General features: G+C 40.7%; 1 protein-coding gene and 1 non-coding gene across 2 annotated transcripts; one reads left to right on the top strand and one right to left on the bottom strand.

The window, feature by feature from the left end:
- Positions 1-127: 127 nt before the first annotated feature.
- trnag-ccc (transfer RNA glycine (anticodon CCC)) lies at positions 128-198 on the bottom strand. The gene has a single exon. It is a non-coding gene; the product is annotated as a tRNA-Gly (tRNA).
- A 1168-nt stretch (positions 199-1366) lies between these two features.
- tnpo1 (transportin 1) lies at positions 1367-22664 on the top strand. The gene is made up of 25 exons (XM_070850105.1): positions 1367-1417; positions 1561-1695; positions 2983-3058; positions 3697-3846; positions 4625-4731; positions 9605-9738; positions 10279-10360; positions 10859-10981; positions 11477-11595; positions 11915-11975; positions 12218-12389; positions 12592-12744; positions 12830-13055; positions 13234-13405; positions 13713-13799; positions 13931-14038; positions 14748-14906; positions 15000-15087; positions 15174-15272; positions 15395-15490; positions 17411-17486; positions 18431-18530; positions 18623-18697; positions 19228-19367; positions 19496-22664. The coding sequence occupies exons 2-24, from the start codon at positions 1591-1593 to the stop codon at positions 19333-19335; spliced, it is 2676 nt and encodes an 891-aa protein (XP_070706206.1). The 5' UTR covers positions 1367-1417; positions 1561-1590; the 3' UTR covers positions 19336-19367; positions 19496-22664.
- Positions 22665-23423: the final 759 nt, after the last annotated feature.

Here is a 23423-nt window from a genome sequence, read left to right as displayed (position 1 = left end):
TCAGACGCATCTCTGCCAGGTGCTGCCACCTGCTGGACAAACATCGACACCACTGCTGCTCTCTAATTTGAGTTTCGGGGTAAGACAAAAAGATCCTAATTGATCTCCAAAGGGGGAAAAGAGATCATGCGCTGCCCGGGAATCGAACCCGGGTCGCAAGAATGGGAATCTTGCATGATACCACTACACCAGCAGCGCCATGATACATTTACAAAACAGTAGATTAATCATTCTGATTTATCAATATCTGTAAACATATACACTTATCACTTTATTCAATAATACGACTGAACACTGATGACATAATAATACATAATAATACACATAATGTAGCTGTAACTGTGGTCAAATGTGTAATAAAATAGAAACTGGGATGTGAAAATACAAGCATGCCAACGTTGTTACACAGAATTTACAATACATAAATGGTGTATATAATAATGTTAAGATAAGCCCACTAAGATGAACCTTTATTGATTCAAACTCGAGTGTTACAGCAGCACAAAGACAGAAACATGTGCAGATAAAGAGATAAAAAATGTACGATAAAATTTGAATAAAAAAGAAACATGCATACAGTACCCACATCTACTGCTGTATTTGAGCTAATAGTACAATACCATCCAAGAATATGATATATAATGAGTTAGTATGTAATCATGTATATATTTGACTCATTTCCATTTTTAAGAATTAGCGCATGCCCCAGCATTAGAAGGAGAAAATTAAAAAGCAATGCCCATAACTTTTAATCTAGAATTGTGGGGTCTGTTGGATATCTTTTGCTCAGATTCTTAATTATAATTTATTTTAGATAGTTTATTATTTATTATATAGTTTATTTTTGTATCTAGTGGTGTTTAGAAAATGAATTAATCCTCTACAAAGCTAAATAAATGTACAGGTGTACTAGTTTAATAACACAATCAGCCGCTAGATGTCACTGTTTTACTTTGCTACTGCGTTTATAAACCAACTATGACGTCACGACGCATTCACCAGAGCCGTGATGCCTTCAGGGCTATCAGAAATCTACAAGATTTCTCATCTGCCCTCCATATCTTTCATATCCTTCACCTTTTCTCCTTTCTGTCGCCGCCACTCTGTCTCTTACGTGAAAACCTAAAGAGCCGGAGCCATGTTTGGAAGTGTATGTGTTAAAGATAATAAAAAGGAGGATGCTGATTTGTGCGCACTGTTGAGTAAAGCTGTCTAGCACTAGGACCACTCGGACGTGTGTCAGCTGATAGGGCAGCCACATATATGCGACTGGAGCCTTTATGGCCCGCAGCTTTCTCAGCTTGTTGCGAAAACGGATGTGCCTGCCGTAACAGGCCCATGTCTGAAAACCCAGACAGACGGTCACATTTCATCAGAAAGTCAGCAACACTCGAGCACCTCGGCGAAGCCAGAGCAGGTAAACGCCTCCCTGCGAGAAGAACGAGCTCATGTGTTGAGATAATGCAACGTTTACGTGCTCTTGTGTGTCGCGGGTGCGCACGATGGAGTCGTTTCATGACAAATCCTGTGTGTTAGCAAATGTTATTTCTTTATCCGCAGCAGCAGCAGCAGCAGCAGCAGCAGGACAAGATGGAGTGTGAGTGGAAGCCAGACGAGCAAGGACTTCAACAAATTTTACAGCTGCTGAAAGAGTCTCAGTCGCCAGATACGTCCACGCAGAGATCCGTCCAGCAAGTATCCTTTCACGGCTGATAACGCACGTTTAGGGACGTGTTAGTGCTCAGTAATGTCACACAGACTCAACAGGCTAGCGATGGCTAATACTAGCCGAGGTGGCTGCTGTTATAAGCAGGTACGCAGGTGCTGACCGGTTGGTGCTTTTTTGTGTCTAATAAGCTCAGCAAAGCAGGCCGGGCCGTGCTGAACCGCTCATGTGTGGCCATTTCTAACAGTGGAAGCTGGTGTATCGTCCCAGGTCCATACTACAGTCTGCTGCCCTGCACGCAAACGTCGCATGTAGGTTTGACCCAGCAGATAATTGCCCCCCTTATACACCCTCACTGTGCTTCATGCTCCAGCAGAAATAATTAAATTAGCAGCCAATTTATGCAACACTCCTGTATATCACCCACAAGCTAATCCTCTAACAACACTGGGCAAAGTGCTGTTCAGTTTAGTTTGTAATGAGCTTATAGCTAAACATGATATTCATTTAACTCTGGAGCATTAGAAGATCTGACATGTGAAATGTCATCATGAGCATTGTAATTATGATATAATAACTATAGCACTAATGAGGGTCGAAAAATGTTACCATACATCCAATTAGTGCCTGTCTGTTATCTGAAATCATCTTACTCTGCAAATATATGCAAATTTTCCAATGATGTTTACAATTGAAATGCATCAGCATCCAAATATGCACAATTCTGTCATAACAGTGAAAAAGCTAGTGATCAGAGATGGTAGGCAGTGATTAATATAAATAGAATGAATAATAATAATGCATGGTAAATCTATCCTATGTTCTCTGCAATGTTGTCAAATGCAAAATGCAGCACAGTGTTTTGTACATGCATCAGAGAACGGTCATTATCCACCGCTCCATGCTGCCGGCCTGTGTGTCTCCTCTCTTCATTGCACGCTGATCCTAAATGCTTTGCTTATGGAGCGCTTCATACAGCATGCCCTGCCTCATTAACTCATCGACGAACTGCTGTTTTTGCCCTAAATACGCCATCTGCCTGGCTACGTACAGTATTTAGTCACGTCATATGATATATTTATGACCCCCCGCCCCCCCTACAAACTCACACTTACTCCTCTCTCTCTCTCACAAACAGTTATACTGTTATATGACACCACCACTTCACCACACAAACTTCTGGCCTTTCACAGGAAGAAAAAATAAAACCATTGCCATTATTACCGTGTAACTGGCTGCAGTGCTTATGTGCTCACAACCTTTTAACACCCTGCATGCACAGTTAGCACCTTGTCTTCCTCAACCACGTTTCCCAGAGACTTGAGCAGCTGAACCAGTACCCAGACTTCAACAACTACTTGATATTTGTTTTGACGAAGTTAAAATCAGAAGGTAGGCTCTCTCTCTGTCTGTCTGTCTGTCTGTCTGTCTGTTTGTCTGTCTGTCTGTCCCAGCATGTCGTCCTGTTGTGTCCGTTCCTAGATCCTAAATCATCTCATGCTACTGGACAGACATGTCATTTTTATGTAACTGCTCAGTGACAGGTCTGTTTGGCCATGACTCGGGTGACCCGATGGCATCTTTGCCACAGATGATGTGGCACTCAGAATATGGGTCACTCTAATTTTAAACCTAATTCCTGGCACCACTCAACTCTTGGCTTTGCTGTCTGCACAGTAGATGACCGAAATGTTAAGTGGTGTTAAGACATTTTAGCATGTTGTTGCACTATTGCTCTTAGTTGAGATGAAACAAGCCACGTATATTCAGAAATGAATAGAACGCTAAGTCCAGGTATTAGTTAGCCTTTTAAAAGGAAAAAATATGGTGTAAGTATTCAGTATTTCATCCAAATAGTTCTTATTGCTGTCCAGTTAAAGCACTGTGCTAGGCTGAATAGAAAATAATATGAAGGCAATAAGATCCTGTGAGCAATTAAAGACCAAGTCACCAACACAGTAATCTTTGTCTTGATTCTACCAGCTAATTATTTTAAAATTCAATAATATGTCTCTTCTCCACCCCCAAAGATGAACCGACGCGGTCCCTGAGTGGACTGATTTTAAAGAACAATGTGAAAGCCCACTATCAGAACTTCCCCAATGGCGTGTCTGATTTCATCAAGAGCGAGTGCCTCCAAAACATCGGAGACTCGTCTCCCCTCATCCGGGCCACTGTGGGTACGTAGCATCCTCGAGGGTTGCTGATTGTGATGGCTTGCATTTAAGATGCTACATGAAATTACTGTGAACTTGCATGTTCCTATCTATCTGAACATACTGTAACATTGAACCTACAGCTAGTGAACACATAAATTACTTGGAAAAAGTCAAATTTACTACTATTATTGTTTAGACATAGGCAAAAGCGGACTGAAGTAAAACATGTCTACCAATGACATAAATTAGAATTAATAATTGCAAAATAACCTCTAGAGCTTATTGAGCATTTAATACTGATTACATATGGTGTATTTTGGGATGGAGTCTCCTTTTCATACACATTAGATAAACTTGTTTGTAGGACAGGCAGAGGACCTTTTTGCACTGTACGCATCATTCCCTATTAAAGCAGGGCATTGAACAGAGCAGCTCTAAAGGTGCTTGTAATTAGCCTAATTAGCACAGAGCACCAAAAACATATCAGCATGATTAAGGCCAGCTTTTGATGTCTTAACTCACAGTCAAGTAGCACACGTTAACAGATAAATCACAGTTGTTGTCAATCTGCTGCCAGTTACTCCCTGTTACTATTGCTGCATCCAAGTTTATGTGCGGTTAACAGTGCAGAGACATGCTGACATCTGTAGCAGCCCCACAACTTCAAGCATGTCCCTACAAATTCTAATCATTTAAAGTGAATTCAATTGATTCTTGCTTATGTTCTTGGATTTGTTTAGATAGATTTGTTTAGCTTTGTCACACCATTGTAACTAATACTAAATCCTTTCCCTAACAGGTATCCTCATCACCACAATTGCCTCCAAGGGAGAGCTACAAAATTGGCCGGAGCTTCTGCCTAAACTCTGCCTGCTGTTGGATTCTGAAGACTACAACACATGTGAGGTGAGCATAAACATGGGAGATGTAGGTGGGGTCCTGTGATTGTGGGATCTGAGTCTCCGCTCATCAGCTGGGGGCTTACAGTATGTGGGAGTATCTTTTGGACATTACACCGTCCCAATGTAAGAAAAGACCTCCCAGTATGGACATTAGTGCTTGTCTACAGAATAGTAGACCGTAAAAATCCTTTCACAAATGTACATGTAAAGAGCTTGATATATGAGCTGTAAATCACTGAATTTGATGGATGCTGCAACATCTACAAATCGACTGTTTTGTCATAACACCATAGTGAAAATGAAAGAAACCATTTGCATACGGTTTGCTTAACATTTTATTTCATAAATCACAGATAGGGTGACATTTGAATTCTGAATAAGAGGTATCTTCTGACAAAACTAACTCAGCATTACACATGGATGTAAAGTTAAAGCTGAGCTATATTTAGTCATGCTTTTCTCACTCCACAGGGGAACTGCCAGGATTTGTCCACACTCAAATCCTAAAATTAAACATGTTTGACATACCATGATGGACCCCTCAACCAGATTAATTGGCAAGCGTTAGACCAGAGGGATAAAATCAGTATCTATATGGCAGGGATTACTCTTGGCTTTATTTGGATATGATGGCAAATTCTCTTCTTGATTTACTTTGAACATCAGAAGATGGAAATGTGTTTTATGCTGTTGCATAAAATATGTTGCATTTGTGATCGTGTGTTGTAGCACACCTCTGCTATAAGTCTGGGCACACTGCTCTGCTTGCCTGTTTATTTGTTAATTTATTTACTGTGGAAAGGGAAGGGAAGAGAGCTGGGTCAGCTATAAAGCAGCATCTGGATAGCATCCTGCTGGCCAGATGAGCTAAAGGCAGTCTCACAGCTGGAGCAGAAGCCACAACTGCAGATTATTCATCATGGAATCATTTATTCTCCTTCTATCCTTTTTACCAGAAAACCCCATTATGACCCCATTTTCTGACTTGACGCACATCATCCCCCAGAATAGCTTTTATAACGTGCATGTCAGCAAAAACAGCTAAGTGTTGTTCTGTCTTCTTCTCCAAGTGTTGTTTTTCTCTGTAGTCACTATCCAGTTCTATTTTGAGAAATAGCTTTAACTTCGCTGATTGCTTTACTGTATAATACTTATTGTCAGTTCTTGATTTGATCAACTAGAAGTGCTGGATGCCGTCAGCTCTCGATGATATCAGCACTTCTACAGTTGCTACATCAGAATAGTGGATAAATGCTCCCTCTCAGCAACCGCTAAAATTACAATACAGCAGCATGAAGTGGATGTTGGATCATCTGATCTCTTTAATGGTGCCGCACCCATTCTCAGGCTCACATAAACCCCCCGGTCGTTAATTTGTTGTCATGTCAGCTACATGTGCCTGTAACATCAGCCACTATAGGGAAGGTGGATACACTACATTGGAAAGCACACACACACATTTAAATAGCATGTTAAGCAGTCATACTAAATTCAGCTGTGTGATAGGGTATTTTAAATATATCCTGACTGGATTGCTCCTCACCCCTTGCAGCAGAAGTGCTCATATGATTTTCTCTGAGCTGTACTATCTGAAATTTAAGGAAGAGGTGTGACAGAAAAATGGCTCTCCCTGTGGCACCACAGCCTGCCTCTCTTATAAAGCTCATTCAGAAGCGGAGATTTAGGTCAGCTATTTACTGCAGAGGATCTTGAAGTGTATGTGTGTGTACAAGGCTTAACGCCGAACAGTGACCAAATGTAGCAACTCCTCATAAGACTCACTATAATTTTGAAAAGCAGCTTGCAGGCTGGAAAGCTTCTTAGCGTCTGATGTTGAAGATGGTTAAGTTGGGGCTGGACAAAAAACGTGTCTTCTAATTTTGTGATAAAAGGTGCAAAATATATGTTTTTTGGCTATAAATGATCATATTTATGTCCAGTGTCAACGTAGTGGGGAAGCAAAAGTGTTTTTACACTCCCATAGATCTTTTCATACTGTTCAATTATAGCCTGACAGAGCCACCAGTGTTGATTTATATTTTTAGTCTTTTTTTTTTTTTTTTTAAATGGATGAGGTGTATTTCCACAGTAATGTTAATGGTAATACTGATACTTAAAATGATTTAAACTGTTACAAGAGCTGACCAGTTAGATTTAAAGAGGCAATAAAATGTTTTGTTTTTTTTTAACATTCTTTAGCTCAAAATCACTGCAGTTCATCTGCAGGGTTTCATAGGGTTGGCTGGTGCGGAGATTTCTTTGTCTCCATGTGCCCGTTGCATGTGCATGAGATAAACAAAACAGGGATCAACTTCTGTTTATTGTTACACGAGGAAGAGAATTAGACTGTATTTCCAATTATGTAGTGGAATTTGTCATTGATTAATGAGTTTTGCGTATATAATATAGAAAATTGACAATAGACTTCAAATTGATGAAGCTTCAGTCAGATCTTAAAGGTTCCCCTTAATCTGTTGTGGCTGGTTAGGGTTGTTTGTTGCTTTGGACAAAAGCCAAATGAATAAATGGTAAATGGATATAAATGTCAGTCTGCCCAGGATGAATACTGTTTATTCTACTGTTGGCTAACTCATTTTTAACATTTTCTGTTGCTATAGTAACCACTAAATAAGCCACACCATCGTCACCACCTGCACTGTGACATCTATTATTGGTGGCTGCGAGTGTACAGTTTCTGAGCTGTGTGCACTTTGCAATCTAAGCAATAACAAACACGTGTGCATACATGCTGTGAATACATGTTGAGATCCACTTCATCAGTCTACATGTACTCTATGCCTCTGTTAGTCACTGAATTATCTTCCCCCTAAGTGCACAACAGCCCCAGACTCAGCTAATGTCTGCTGATGTTGGGCAGAAAGAGAGGGTTGGATACGTGGTGTAATTGGGGTGTACAGTTTCAGCAATGTGTTATCCGAAGTTGGGCTATTTCACTATTTTCTTTCTACAACCCTATTTTCAGTATAAAGTACAGAAAATCAACACCAGTTCATCGCCCTAGTAACACCAGGAGTTGCTGTACCATTGGTCCTGTCTTGGTTTAGGCTAAGAGCAGTTGTAGGAAGAGCCCCCTGTGCAACCACACCGTACCCCTCTCTGCATGCTCTATAAAAAGACACGAGCAGGTGTGTTGGATGCCAAGTGTAATGTTGGTGGATGGCTTTATATAGTTTTGCCTGAGAGCAGTTTTACTGTTTTGATGAATGGCAGTGATTGTGATGGTGTTTTGAGGGTCAAGTTGAAGCCACTCCAGAGGGCAAACAATCATGCGTGGAAATGCTTTGTCACCTCAGTGCTCATTTGTAACTTAACGCTATTCAAATGACCAGAGCTGGAATCTGGAGGAGCTGCTTAGCTGACCAAATACACACGTCTCCTTTCCCCGGCTCGATGTCATCAGCATGACTTACATTCTCGTGTTTAATGACCTTCCATAGCAGGAAGGGGGATTACTCTTTGGATGCTTCACCATCACTGGAATGCTTGAAGGCCACTCCCATTTCTTTGCCCTTCTCTGTTGACACACGGGCACACCACAGTGGGAGTGGTCCTGTGTGCGGCTCTACACATTCTCACATGTAACTGAGCCACATTTCAGTATATTGTAGTGCTTCCAGAGTACAAATCTGACTGTGCTTGATTTATAATTAACAAAATGAATCATAGCTATTTGGACACTAATATTAACAATTAATCAGATGATAATTTTTCTCAATCTGTCCATACAAAGTCAGAAAATGCATTAAATCTGCCATCATTTATGTGAGTATACTAAATCTAGCGCTATTCAGTTACATCATGTCCAAATCTGGTACTCTCATTTCAAAACCTCAACACCAGCAAGTCTCATACACATCAAATCACTCTAAGTGTCTTTTTTTTTTTTGTCTGTTTCAATGTGTCATGCATAGGATTTTTACCCCAAAAAAGCTCTGCCGGCTCTGAAACTGATTTTATTTTCATGTTTATTTTACCCTGCAAGGTGAAAGTGAGTAATCTGTATACTAATGAGGGAAATGTCTTTATTCACCTTTGTTGCACTTTGTCTCCTCCTATTTGTGACCTTGACACAGACTCGGCTTTATCCCCCTCGTCTTATTTCGTGCCACTGGCTCCTCTGTGTGTTTTTGAGCCCATTCTGTATCTGACATCTCAAAGCAGTGCAGACATAGGAGCAGTTTCCATGGAAACACATTTCAGACAGCGTCGGTGTCAGTGCGGTGCTGTTGTATCTGCTTCTCAGACTGCATTTTTGTGAGACAGTGGAGTCTGCAGCATATTGTGAACATGCATACTAACCATCAATGAAGCAGCTAGTGTTAAGAAGGAGGTGTGTGTGTGTGTGTGTGTGTGTGTGTGTGTGTGTGTGTGTGTGTGTGTGTGTGTGTGTGTGTGTGTCCTTTTTGAGCACTTGTACTGTCCAAAAACTGCGCACAATCCCCAGTATGAAGGATTCCTATGTCTAACACACATTAGATAACATTTGTTCACTGCAAAGCCAATAAGATAGGAACATATACAGCGTATCAACAATAAGCTGACAACATATTGCAAAAATGTGATACCAAAAAAGACAAAAGAGGCAAAACAGAAACCTAATCCATTCCACCTCCACAGGCCGTCGTCTATAGCTGCAGTCTAACCTGCCTTGAGGTTGGGTGGGGGAGGATGAGCAAAAAGAGAATTTCCTTTCAGAAATCAGTAACATCACTGTTATTATTAGCCACAGTATCCCAGTAGTTTGGGGTATAACATGCCCAGCTGCCTAGTAGAATTACAGAGCTCTGAAATCTCAGAGCTTGTTTTTCCATCACATTCACTGTTGATGTTTTTTCCTTTTTAATTTTCTCCCTCAGGGAGCATTTGGAGCCCTGCAGAAGATCTGTGAGGACTCTGCTGAGATCCTGGACAGTGACATGCTGGATCGTCCTCTGAACATCATGATCCCCAAGTTCCTGCAGTTTTTCAAGCACAGCAGTCCTAAAATTAGGTATCCAGTTCTCTTCCTTTCCTTTCTGTTGTTATCAAGGATAAAGTTAACTTCCAATCGTGCCCACATGAAGCTCGTTTCTCTCCAACAAGGTTAATTCATTTCCTATGAGTTAATTTGTTACTACATAATTTATTGTATTTGTTGCATAAAACTATGACCTATTAAATCTTTAGTGGAAAATAGGCCATCATTTATTTTTTAGTCCCGCGTTCCCCTTTCCTAAGATATGACATAGAGCATTTCTATCTGGAACATATCTTATCTCATAAATTAATCATCTACTAGTGAGTATGTTTTATGCAGCAAGTGCATTCATATGCACACATACATTTACAAGGCAGACTAAAGGTCTATATAATTGTACCGTTGAAGTAATGCAACAGGCCTCTTGTCAGAAGAAAAGAGTTCCTTATATTTGTAGGCTAAATCAGTGGAGATGGTACGAAGAAGAAGAAGACAGGGGCTGCATTCATAGTGCACAACATGTGAGGAAAGCTGAGTCCGTGTGGCTCTCAACTTGTGGTTATTGTGTTGCAGGTCTCATGCCATTGCCTGCGTCAATCAGTTCATCATCAGCAGGACTCAAGCTCTTATGCTACACATCGACCCTTTCATTGAGGCAAGTCTGACTGCGCAACACAACAAAGGCGCATAAACATGTAATGTGGAAGACAGATGGTCCGTCCCCAGTTAGAATGACCTCCCTCCCTTGGGTGTTTCACTTCAGTAAATGTTAGTTACTGCACTGACAGGTTGTCAGTGGTTTACTCTCAGCTTGTTGCTCTTGTCAGCCACTTGGTGGCTACTCTAAGAAGCCTGGCTGGTTGTGTAACATCTTTTAAATCCCCTCTTGTATAATGTCATATGGAAAATTGGATCTATGTTAATAGCAAATATAACATATAGCAAGATACAAGTGCTTAATAAAATCTTGACCCAAAATTAGTACCTGTGTATTTGTATCACAAGAGAATATAATGTGAAATATTACTGTATCGACTGAAACTCACGTTGTATTTTACATGCTGTATAATTATTATCAGTACTATTTAGTTATTCTAATGTCACACTGTTTTAATAAGAAATTTGACCCTGGTGTCGTTCCCATCTTCTGTAGAATCTGTTTGCACTGGCGACAGACGAGGAGCCAGAAGTGAGGAAGAATGTGTGCAGAGCTCTCGTCATGCTGCTGGAAGTTCGACTGGATCGTCTCCTCCCACACATGCATAACATCATAGAGGTGAGTGAGCCTGGGGGAAGATGACATTTGAACGGATGTATTTATAGGACATGTCTGGGTATTTTCTATATTTATATACAATATTTCTTACTGTCAACAACTCTCCTAAAAAACTGCCAGTAATGCACTGACCATTCTAACAAGCATTGTCTGTCTAGCTAAAGCCTGATAAAGATTTTTCTTCTGTGCAATTAGACTTCTGTTGTTTAGAAACTATTAAAAACACATCAGTGAGCCACACCGTTGCACCAGATTTCAAGGTCACTGGTGGTTACATGGGCACTGTGATTTAATTTGAGTCAATCCCATGCACGCTAGGCTGTCATAAATATTCGCGTGTGTGCCGAATCTTCAGCTGAAAATAGTCCTAACAGAAACACTATTTATTCCAGTTTGAATAAAGTTAGCTGAAAACAACAGGCCCCAGTGTTTTAGGGAATTACTAATATGAAATATATTACATTTAAATTAAAACTTCTCATTATTTCCTGGCAGTACATGCTTCAGAGGACTCAAGACCAGGATGAAAATGTCGCTTTGGAGGCCTGTGAGTTCTGGCTTACTCTGGCGGAGCAGCCGGTGTGTAAAGAAGTACTGTGTGGACACCTCTCCCAGTAAGAATACACACACACACACACACACATGTACATACAACACACAGACAGACACTCTAGTGCCAATATTGAAAGCTGTTGATTCACAGCAACCTTGACAGTAAGTTAGTAGAGACGTTGTACCAGGATGATATTCTTCTTCCTCACCTCGGGACAGCTGATTAGGAACCCTGGCCGTTGACCTCGGCTGTAACATCTGTCACCACACTGTCACACTGAACTGCACCCACAGCAGGAATCAAATGTGAATGATTGCTTGTGGGCTGTGACCTATCCTTGCCCTATGTTCTCATAATTTTTACTCCGGCTGCTTCTCCAGGCTCACTCCGGTGCTTGTCAACGGGATGAAGTACTCTGAGATTGACATTATCCTGCTCAAGGTCAGTTTATATAGCCTAACACTTGTACCTGTATGTCAGACAATGAATTGCCCCATGACTCAGGACGACATGCAGTTCAATTAAGCAGTTTCTGTGACTGCGGTGTAAAAATACATGTGAGTTCTATACAGTTCAATACAAACATTCATGGCAATTGTGATTTTGCTTTTGATTTTTGTTTGTTGAATATAATTTAGTTGCAACATACATACGTTTCTTTCGTCCCATACGTTCGTCATCAGGGGGACATTGAGGAAGACGAGGCCATTCCAGACAACGAGCAAGACATCAGGCCGCGCTTCCATCGCTCCCGCACCGTCGCCCAGCAGCATGAGGGCGATGGGATCGAAGAAGAGGAAGATGAGGACGATGAACTGGATGATGATGATGATACTATCTCTGATTGGAACCTGCGTGAGTTCAGTGCCTGTGTAAATGGAGCCGTCTAGATCTCCCTCCCTTTTCATCATCTCCCATTCTCTGGAGCTAGCAACCCTACAGTGCATTGATCACTTGTCTTGTGTTTGTGTGTGCTGTACCTGTGATGTCTGTATGATGTTTGTCCACACACTTCTATGTTTGTATGTATGTCTCTCTGCTTTTCACCAAACATTAGGCAAGTGTTCGGCTGCAGCATTGGACGTGTTGGCCAACGTGTTCAGGGATGATCTGTTGCTGCACATTCTGCCCCTACTCAAAGAGCTGCTCTTCCACCCAGAGTGGGTAGTTAAAGAGTCTGGCATTCTAGTGCTGGGGGCTATAGCTGAAGGTAAGAAGGAGGGAATAAGGTTTCCCCCAGAATATGTAATCAGATAAGAACAGTCATTTTGAGCTGCTATTTCTTCTGTCCCCAGGCTGTATGCAAGGCATGATCCCGTACCTGCCTGAGCTCATTCCCCATCTCGTCCAGTGTTTGTCAGACAAGAAGGCCCTGGTGCGTTCCATCACCTGCTGGACACTGAGCCGCTACGCCCACTGGGTTGTCAGCCAGCCGCCAGATACCTACCTGAAGCCTCTAATGACAGAGCTGCTCAAACGTATTCTGGACAGCAACAAGCGTGTGCAGGAGGCTGCTTGCAGGTAAGCACCAAGTGTTGATAAGGCTGTGTCATTTTACAGCACATTTGGATCGGTGCTACCCACACAGCTTTCCCTCAGGTGTTGAGATGCATCCAGAGTTCTTAATGAGTTCTAGTCACACATTACCTGTCGTACGATGTTTTCTTCCCTCTCCCAATTTTTAATCTCTCCCAACCAGTGCCTTTGCCACTTTGGAGGAGGAGGCTTGTACAGAGCTGGTGCCCTACCTGGCATTCATCCTGGACACGCTGGTGTTCGCTTTCAGCAAGTACCAGCACAAAAATCTGCTTATTCTTTACGACGCCATAGGAACACTCGCAGACTCAGTGGGGCACCATCTTAATAAACCGGTATGCAGAACAGAAATAAGGACTCAGTTTCACTTCACATTTCAATATGGACCTGAAATTAGCATGTATGATTTACTTCTTCTTCCTCATTTCACTCTTGTAGTGCTAGTAGTGGTAAGTGTTCGTTCTGATGTTGTAGTGTTAGACATCATGCCCAGAAGGTAAATAAGCATCAACTAATTCCCCATGCTTCTTAGTTTTGTTTGAATGTTTGGGTGAATTGCAATAACCTCAGCAAATGCCATACTCACTCATGATGCGTACTGTGTCTGTGTGAAGACTTAACTGAAACTGTGTTATTTGTTAGGAATACATCCAGATGTTGATGCCGCCACTGATCCAGAAATGGAACCAGCTGAAAGATGAAGACAAAGATCTCTTCCCTTTATTAGAAGTGAGTTTAGCCTCTGCCCGTGCCATATTATTTAATGGACAGTGAGTCTGTCGTGCCAGTCCAAGGTCTATGGTGATAATATTGTATGAACAGGCTGCTGACTGTATGTACCACCTGCCTGCCTCCCTCAGTGTCTGTCATCTGTAGCCACTGCCTTGCAGAGTGGATTCCTGCCCTACTGTGAGCCTGTGTACCAACGCTGTGTTAACCTGGTCCAGAAGACCCTTGCTCAGGCCATGGTGAGTGCCTAGGACCCTCGGATGTGTACAATGACACACACACTCTCTCTCACTACACTTAAACTATTAAGTAGTACTATTAGTACTTTACATTTACCGTGGCACTACAGGAGGTAGTGCCACGGTAAATGTAAAGTTGCTCTCATCGATATGTTTGTATAACAATGAATCAAATAAATGCTTATTAGTTGACAGAATTGCTTGTACTGACAAATCCACAGAGAATTATCACCTGACTCTAAGCTCTACTTTTAAGCATCTTTCAGGACATTGCTTGTGGTTTTATGGCTTAAGGTTTTAGTCCAGCCTCACACTCTCATCAACCTCCCTTCAAGATGTTTTCATCTTATAAAGTTTTGTTAGAATCATCGTACGCTATGGAGCATGTAGCAGCTTAAGAGACTAATATGTCTCCCAGGAGTTGCTTTTTGTCTCTGTAACATTCGCTGTATAAACTTTATTAGGTGATAATATGTCAGCATTGTGTTTAAAGCTCGGTGCACTGCACCTGAGTGGCAAAAAAACCAATAAATGTAGGCTGAATGTACTGGTGCACAGGCAAACTATAGCTTTAATCACTGACAGACTGGAAGGTAAATCCAGGATAGAGTGCAGACTTCATAACTCACAGTTTTTAAGTAATATGATCATCTAGATGCTACACTTGCTAATGAATTATCCTCTTGTCTACCACCCGTCACTCTTCTAGCTTCATCAGTCACAGCCAGACCAGTACGAGGCCCCTGACAAAGACTTCATGATTGTGGCTTTGGATCTTCTTAGTGGACTGGCCGAGGGTTTGGGAGGCACCATTGAACAGCTGGTTGCTCGTAGCAACATCCTCACCCTCATGTACCAGTGCATGCAGGTGAAAAGCCATTAAGGTGTATAATATGCCATTTGATAAACCGATAAAGGCACATGCATCATTCACCTTTTGTTGTTCTCTCTAACCGTACAGGACAAAATGCCAGAAGTGCGTCAGAGTTCTTTTGCCCTGCTGGGAGATCTGACGAAGGCTTGTTTCCAACACGTCAAACCATGCATTGGTAAGCACTGTGCAGTGAACTCTGAAACACTGTTCGCCAAGAAGTTGTTAGCCAGTTGCTAAGTTGACTTGCTTTCCTTTTTCCAGCTGATTTCATGCCCATACTGGGTACAAATTTAAACCCAGAATTAATATCAGTGTGCAACAATGCAACATGGGCAATTGGAGAGATATCTATACAAATGGGTGAGTGCTTCACTTTCTATACATATTCACAGCACTGTATATTTTCTTATCAAAGTACAGTCACCAGAGTGAACAATCTACAGATTTCTTTTCATCATTTCTTGCTGTTCCTACACCCTCAGGGCCTGAAATGCAGCCGTACATTGCCATGGTGCTGCACCAGCTGGTGGAGATCATTAACAGGCCCAATACCCCAAAGACTCTACTGGAGAACACAGGTACCACTCGGTGGCAGTGCTGAGCCAGCCAGCCAGCTCGCCACACACAGGGAGGTGCTCACACACTCAGGCCCATTCAGCCAGGATGCCATTCACTAGGGTGCCTGTTCTGCCCTTTAATCCTCTATCCAAAAAACCCTCCCCAAGCCATGTGCCTTACAGGTTTCGCCGGTTTCACAAAAGCATGTAAAATATTTCAGTTAATGATTTGCAACTTGGCAGCGTGGCCCATACATGGAGATAAAAGAAAATGAAACCCTGGGCACGCCTTGGTGTGAAATTCTTCACACTCTTGAATTGAGCGAGCCATGTAAGTGCCCAGTCTTGGAATTAACTAATGCGGACTGACTGCACCGTCAAGTGAAGTAGAATACCGAAGCAGAACAAAATGCCAAGCACAGGCAGTGTGTGAGTTAGACAGGCGAGTTCACAGCCTCACATAGTTAACAGTTACCATAAGACTTAAGACAGACATTTTCTGAGCACTTAAACAATAACTACTCATAAATGATTGAGAGAACACCTAAACTGACTTAACGTAGGGCACCGAGCCTAGAGCATTTAAACAAAAACCAAGAGGTTACACTGTGCTCTTGTTTTTAATGATTGAATTAGAAACTATGATTTGACCATTTCATCAAAAAGATGCATGCAAGGGTGAAGTGTAACCTGCTTAAAGTAAAGAAAATCTAGGGACTCTGTAGATGTGTTCCTGTTTGTTTGCTGTCAGTTTATTTGTTGCTTTTATTTACTGTTCTTTAAATGTGGATGCATATCTGCCAATAGATGTTAAATGTTGTTAAGAATGGCCAATGTTTGATGCAGGATACATGATAATCCTCACTGTGTCATGCCAATTGAACTTCATATGGATTTATTAATATTTGCATCAGACTGGTGAACTTTTCCACCGTTTGTTGCATGTTTTCAATGTATTGATTGAAAACACGACTGCGAGCCAAAGCGTACAAAATAAAATCAGATGTTTTGCCAATTTCTAAGTCATATGTGTGCCATAGAGATCTCCAAGAGGACCAGCTTATCACTGGAGCTAAATTTAAATAGATGGCTATGTAATACCACAGTTGCTTAGAGGTGGTCATGGCAGGAAATTCTTAGACGGTGCATGGCAGCACTTTTCAGTTTGTCTCTGATCAGCTTATCCTGCACTGAACTTTATTCTAATGAGCATACCATCTGCTTTCTGCATGTGTCATTGGACTGTTCATAAATGCCTGTTTGTTAATGAGAATGTTGCATAGTTTTGTGTCTCTTAAACTTAGGTCCTCCCTCCTCTCTGCCTCATAAGAACCTGCTGTGCTGGATACTAGTCTCCCTCCATGTAGTTGGCTTGGAGTAATCTGTCATTTCTTTTCAAAAGAACGAAAAAAAAAAAAAAAAAACACACATATTTCTGTTTGTTATGGAAAATTAACATTTGTGAGTTTAAGGGAGAAATCTCTGCAAGCCCAAGTGAACTGCTCTTGTTTAGACCAGTCACACACACATGCTATATTTTACCTAGCCTGTGTCTTTACATTGCGATCTACATCTAAATCAAGCTAATGAATTTCAATCAGTCTCACAGTAGATTTAAATAGCTGTTCGATCCATATGATTTTTGAAAGCAGATGCCATTGTTTGCCTTTTTCTATGAATGTCCTGTCAAAGTTGTCAATGTGTTCTCCCTTAAACGTGTTGTATGTTTTTTTTAGAGTGTCATATTTTACATTCCTCCCCATGATTGAAGGGGTAGTAACAATCAACACTAGTGAAATCTTCTATTTATTATCATACACAGATTCTGTTGATTTTATGTCTCTGAGTTGTTTGTTTTTTCTTTATTTTTCTCCTCCCCTCCTCATTGCTCATGTCTTGGTTGGCGTTTGGTGGTGTGTAACCGTGATTGCGTTACCTTAGCAATAACAATTGGTCGTCTTGGTTACGTTTGTCCTCAAGAGGTGGCACCCATGCTACAGCAGTTTATAAGACCCTGGTGTGTATTATTCAATCTTTTATTTAATTCATCTTCTCTCTGCTTTCTTCCTATCTTCTCGTCTGTCTCCTGTTGCTCCCTTTTCTCCCCTGTTGCTCTCCTCTCCTCACTCCTCACTTTCCTTCTCAAAAGAAGTCTTTTCAGTTGTTTTTATTTTTTGGTTTCTTCTTATCAGTTTGTAATCATTGCCAACCATGTGACTAACCCTGTCCTCTTTTAGGTCCTACTTGTGATTTGTTTTTTTCCTCAGTAGCACCTTCATGTATTATACATTAATTTGTTTAATTTCTAGTTTTTTGTCATTGTTAATTGTCGCTAACCTAAAAGATGCATGGGATCAGATTTGTCACATGCCTGCTGGTTCAACAACAGAGAAAGGATGCAGTCTTTGCTGCAAAAGAGCATTTCTAAATCCCTTTCTCGTATAGTAGTCACCCAGCTGCATGTGCCTGTCCCAAAATGACCCCAAACCTTCTCTAGTCAATCTTTCAAAAAGTAATGCTATTTTCAAGGTGCTATAGATGAGGTTTTACTGAACACACTGCTTATAGACAAAAGTGAAGAGCTCAAAGTATTTTTGTTAAAGTAACAATGTTTGATTTGTTCTATTTTACTCTGTTTTGTGTGCATGCTTGCTGTGGTTATCTCTCAGGTCATGATAGACACAGTTTTCTCCTCACATGGATGTATACACATAGAGTCTGTTATGTTTTTTACTGATAAGGAACACAAGTATTAATCATCAACCTAAATATTACATGTATATTAAGGGTAGAAATACAACTTATTTGTTAATTTCTCACAAATAGACTGTTATTGATTCATATAGGTATTTGCAGTAGTCATTCGTAGTAGAATTTGTTAGTAGATTTGTACAAGTTTCTAAAATTGTTTCATGAGGAGTTGATATGTCTGATGTTAAATGTGGTCGTCCATGTTGTCAGGTGCACCTCTCTACGAAATATAAGAGACAATGAGGAGAAAGACTCTGCATTCAGAGGAATTTGCACTATGATCAGTGTAAATCCTGGAGGTGTAGTGCAGGTGAGGTCCAGCAATACCACAGCAGCGTGGTCACTTTGTTGTAAGTTGATCTGCAAGTTGAAATGTTGCCTTACGTCTCTTCTCTGGAACAGGATTTTATATTCTTCTGTGACGCAGTGGCCTCCTGGGTAAATCCGAAGGATGATCTCAGAGACATGTTCTACAAGGTACAGGATTAAATCATGCATTTATGTTCATGTTCATGTTCTTTCACTCGCTCAGTGACCCCGCCTGCCCCCCAGTGGCCAAATGGAGGAATAGCAGTGTCCGCAGTGGACAGCACAGACATGAACTGACTTCAGCTGGTTAGACTGGCCTGTAAACACATGCAATTACACAAGGGAGCTCTGTTATTTTGTCGGGGGTTATTTTTGGGTCTACATTTTTCGACCAGTTTCAATGAGTTGTAGATTATAAATCCTTCAATATAAAAACAGCTCATTAAAATCAGGTGAGAAGTGTTAATGTTTTAGTGCTTTTTATCCTGAAAAAACACAGCTCTGCTGTTTACTTGCATGTGCGTATGGAGCAGTCCTGCCCAGTCAAATGTGGCGTTGACGATCCAGTGGCCACTGCCCTGCGTCTGTATATATGTCTGTGGTTGACACACTGATAACTCTGTCATGCACAAGATCTATTTTGAAAGGCAGCAGTCCGCTATAACTTGGTATGAACTTCTCCTGGTGTTTAATTTCAGATCCTTCACGGGTTTAAGAACCAGGTGGGAGAGGACAACTGGAGGCGCTTCTCAGATCAGTTCCCCATGCCACTGAAGGAACGACTGGCAACCTTTTACGGGGTGTAACTGTTTCCACAGCAGTGTGCCTCATCACTGGGGTCAGTTTCCTCTCACATATAATTCACTATTGTAGAAAATAAATTGAAAAACATGCTGATTTCAGTGTTTAATTCAAAAGAAAGGTTGCTTGATTGTGTTCTAATGACGCCTCTCTTTCTCTGCACAGGTCATTCACTATGGGAGACAATATAGGGAACCTCTTTTACCCAGGGAACATGTTACCCTTTACTGGGGGGAAGGGTATGCCTGCTGAGGGAGGGAAGGGGTGCGGACCTCTCCCCGACCTCATGGAAGGGGAGGGAGGGAGGTGGTAGCTGCAGTGCCCACTGCCCCCATGCACAGGCAAGGGGGTAAAGGGACTGGCAGAACAACCTTATCATGGGAGGAAAATTCATGTTATCTCAATCAGAAATACTGAAATGTATCACCTTTTTTCTCTCCATTTTATTCCCCAAACATCTTATTTGCTGTTACCTGAACTACTGAAAGGAAATGTATGGAAAAATGGAGAAAACTTTGCAAAACTCTGGAAAGCATTTGCTCTTTAATATCGGTTAGACGAGGAGGTTACACACATTGAAAGGTTAGTGCAGAAAATGGTCGTCGGAGCAGATAAGCATTTATGTCGTACAGATAAATGGCAGTGGTAGCTCTCAACACACTGTTCTTTAAAAAGTGGAGTGAAGTTGAAGGTTCATCATGAGACATTTTCACTAAATACAAGGACGGCTTTAGGCTTAAGAGTAGCAGCTGATGCTAAAAAACGCATCATATTGGATCCGACTCTGGAGAGTATGATTTCATAATGCTGCATATCACCAAGAATAAGTTATCATCTATATAGTTATCAGATTTTTTTCCAGCGATCCTATTATTTAGCAGGGCAAAGGCTGTTTATTGTGTCACTGGAGAACGCAAGATTTTCTTTAAAGAGCAGCTTTTCTGGGAATAGGTAGCATGCTTGTATCATTGTGAAAAGCTGTGGAACATTAGTGACGTGCGTTGCGTCTGACAGCTGTCATTGCCCTGTGATAAGGTTCTTCTTTGACCTTGTAATTTATCTATTTAAAGTACTTTTCGTTTTGTTTCCTCTACCAGAAAATTACAGCAATCAGCTGTAATGTAGCATGACTGGGTTTACACACCGAATTTAGGAAACGTGTAAAATCTTGGCTGTGATGTAATGTCGGAGTGAATCTCTCAGTTCGGTCTTGTGGTGTGAATGTGACCTGACATTCATCAGCAAGCATAGCAAAGCTTTAGATGCTTTCAATCCTTTATATTGTCTGAGCCTCGTGAAGGAAATTGAAGGAGAAACGCGTAGGAGACACCACAATGACACAAATCCTGTCTTAGTGATTCTTGTGACTTTGGCTGTCAGAACCATGCAGTCCATCGAATGAATGTTAAATGTTTATTTCTCAATGTACTGACGTTTTTGGGGGTTTTTTTTTTTTTTTTTTTCTTGGGCTTCTTGTGCTAAAAGCATGATCTTGAGGATGACTGTAATGTTTGGATGGTTGTCTTTTGTGGGGTACTCGGATGCTTTCATCTCTTGCATGTTGGTGGCCCCTCACACCCCAACATATAGTGGGAGGGGGATTACGGGAGGGAGGGGAGCTTCAATTAAAAGGTTTAAAAGTACACAGTAACCATTTATGTATTGCACCACTGAGACTTTTCTAACTCACACTTTCTTGCTGGAGTGTTCTCCCTAAACTTTTACCCTATAGCTGGATGTATAGTTTTTAAATACTGTGAAACTACAACATTGTTATCGTCTCTGGTTGTTTTGCGCTGTTATATTTTATAAAGTGCGTGACTGTTTGAGTTACAGATAGCCTGAATGTATTCCATGATGGGTTGGAGAGATGGGAAGATTTTTTTAATGGTTTTGTTTTTTATGCCCAGCCAGTCATTTTTCCTCTGCTGGCCAGAGTAATAACTGCAGTATTTTTAACCCTTTGCGATGCACATGACATGCACTTAAAATTTAAATAGCAAGTGCTTGAAATTAATGATGTAGCCAAACCCTTAAGAATATGACCTTAGTTTTAACACAGATTATTAATGAAGTATTGCTGCTAAAATGTATTAACTTAATGCAATAAGTATGTCGATGCAATGGGGTTACTAGATTGTGGAAACAGTTTAGTGTCGTAGATGAACTTTCACAGCATAAAATATGTAACTCTTAGATTTAAACAGCGATGAATGCAGGATATGATGCATCATGGAATACAGAGGCAAAGACTTGTATGTGCCACATCATTTTGTGTTTTGAAGTGATTTTGTCTGTCACATTCCAGCTGTTTGGCATGCAAAAAATGGAGTAATCACGGCTTGATGGGGTGTGTGTACACAGTCCTGTTATTCTTTCATTGAAAGAGTGTCGGCCTATAAAACGCACACGAAACAATCCCCACCATTACTGTGCTGTATTTCTGACTTGACTGCTGCTATACATTGTAGTTGTGTTTCACTACTTGAATATGTGTTTTCTATGTGTTAACCTCAGGTTGTCTGTGTTCAGTGTTATTTGTTATCGATTCCCCAATGTGTATGCCTTCATGCATCTCCTCTCAACAACTGAAGATTAGTAAAACTCTCCCCCTTCATATTAAAAATGGGTAACTATGGGTGTTAAATGACATTAATGTTATATGTGTGCAACACTGCTAGCTGTCAAATGTGATTACAGTTGCAAGGCAGGGGGGAGAATAAAATGGTAACTTGCACATACTTAATGTGCTTTTTGTTAAAAGTGATTGTTATCGGGCTTCGGTAAATATTTAGTGTAATGTGAACACGATGCCTTGAGAGCAAATACTTTGAGGCGTTGTTTTGCGATAGATATACAGTATACTGTATTTAAAGAAACAGGTAAGACCTAATTTAAAAGCAAAGAAATAGGGTGACAACTTCTAAACCTACTGTTACAAACATAATGTTTGCAAATATGAGTTTGACTTTCTATGAAGCTTTACTGAAAATTTGTATTTTATAAAACACCCACCAATATTAAGGAATGTCTAGTCAAAGAACTCCTGTATTCTCATTTAGCCTTCGAACTTGATTAGACTATCTGCCTTCATCTTTTTTGCTAATAAAAGCAAAAAACCCATCATTTTGATAGACATGGTTTGATTTTTTTTTTTTAATAAGCTGCTGAATTTTAAAAAAGTAATACTTTTGGGGCCACCAAATATTTTGGATCATGCAAAGAATCTATATTGTACTGTAGTAATTTTGTAATATTTGTAAGATGATATAGTGGATGTGACTGGTTACCATTGCTTGAATCTGTACATTGTTCCAATAAATTGTTTACATTATTATGGGCCTTTGTTTTGGATTTTCTCATATTTGGAGGAGCCTTTTTCCTGCTGCTGCTGTATGATATTAACGTGCAAGGAAACATAGAGGAGGCACAATTGTCAAGTCTTCCTGGTAACTGCTGTCTCTGAGGCCTCTCCTATCTCTTATCAGCTCAGACAGTGGCTGAAGCTCAGGTCATCTAACCAGGGCTTAGATTCTAGCTGTAGATTATAGTGATGTATTCACTTTGCATACATGTCGCAGTTCACAAATGCAGGTCCAGTGTGTAATTAAAATCAAGCGTTAGGGTTAAAGGCTTAACTCTGAGGCAGTCTCAGTGTTTGACCATTACAAGAAGAACTTCAGATAAACCTAGTCTTCCTATGTTTAGAAAAAGCAGGATAAAGCTAGATTTATATTTGATTATTTAATGAGATAACTTGTGGATATCAGTTAGGCAAAAGACAGTTATACAGGTATGTGCTGCACTTTAGTGCATAATTCACATCACAGGTGATATTCATTCATGAAGCTAAAAAGTCCTCATTTGTCACTACAAGTAATTGGGCATTATAAGACAAGTATAAGACAAGATGAGAGAGACTTTATTCATCCCTCACTGGGAAAATGTACCCCTGTTACAGCAACAGGAGAAAAGGTTTGTATATATGTATGTATATATATGTATATATATATAAATATAAAATACTTATTTGTGGAATCTGCTGCCTTAATTCACCTGATCCCTGTCAAAAAATAACATTTCTATAGGCATG

The sequence above is a fragment of the Pempheris klunzingeri genome, chromosome 19, assembly GCF_042242105.1.
Source record: "Pempheris klunzingeri isolate RE-2024b chromosome 19, fPemKlu1.hap1, whole genome shotgun sequence".
Lineage (NCBI taxonomy): Eukaryota > Metazoa > Chordata > Actinopteri > Acropomatiformes > Pempheridae > Pempheris > Pempheris klunzingeri.
Note: the sequence above shows the minus strand (reverse complement) of the source record. Positions and strands in the feature narration are given on the sequence as shown.

Bases quoted from the DNA above. Each gene is read 5' to 3' on its own strand.
- tnpo1 (XM_070850105.1), top strand. From the start codon at position 1,591: ATGGAGTGTGAGTGGAAGCCAGACGAGCAAGGACTTCAACAAATTTTA. The intron at 12,390-12,591 runs GTGAGTTCAGTG...ACCAAACATTAG, and splicing joins TATCTCTGATTGGAACCTGC to GCAAGTGTTCGGCTGCAGCA. The intron at 14,039-14,747 runs GTGAGTGCCTAG...TCACTCTTCTAG, and splicing joins AGACCCTTGCTCAGGCCATG to CTTCATCAGTCACAGCCAGA.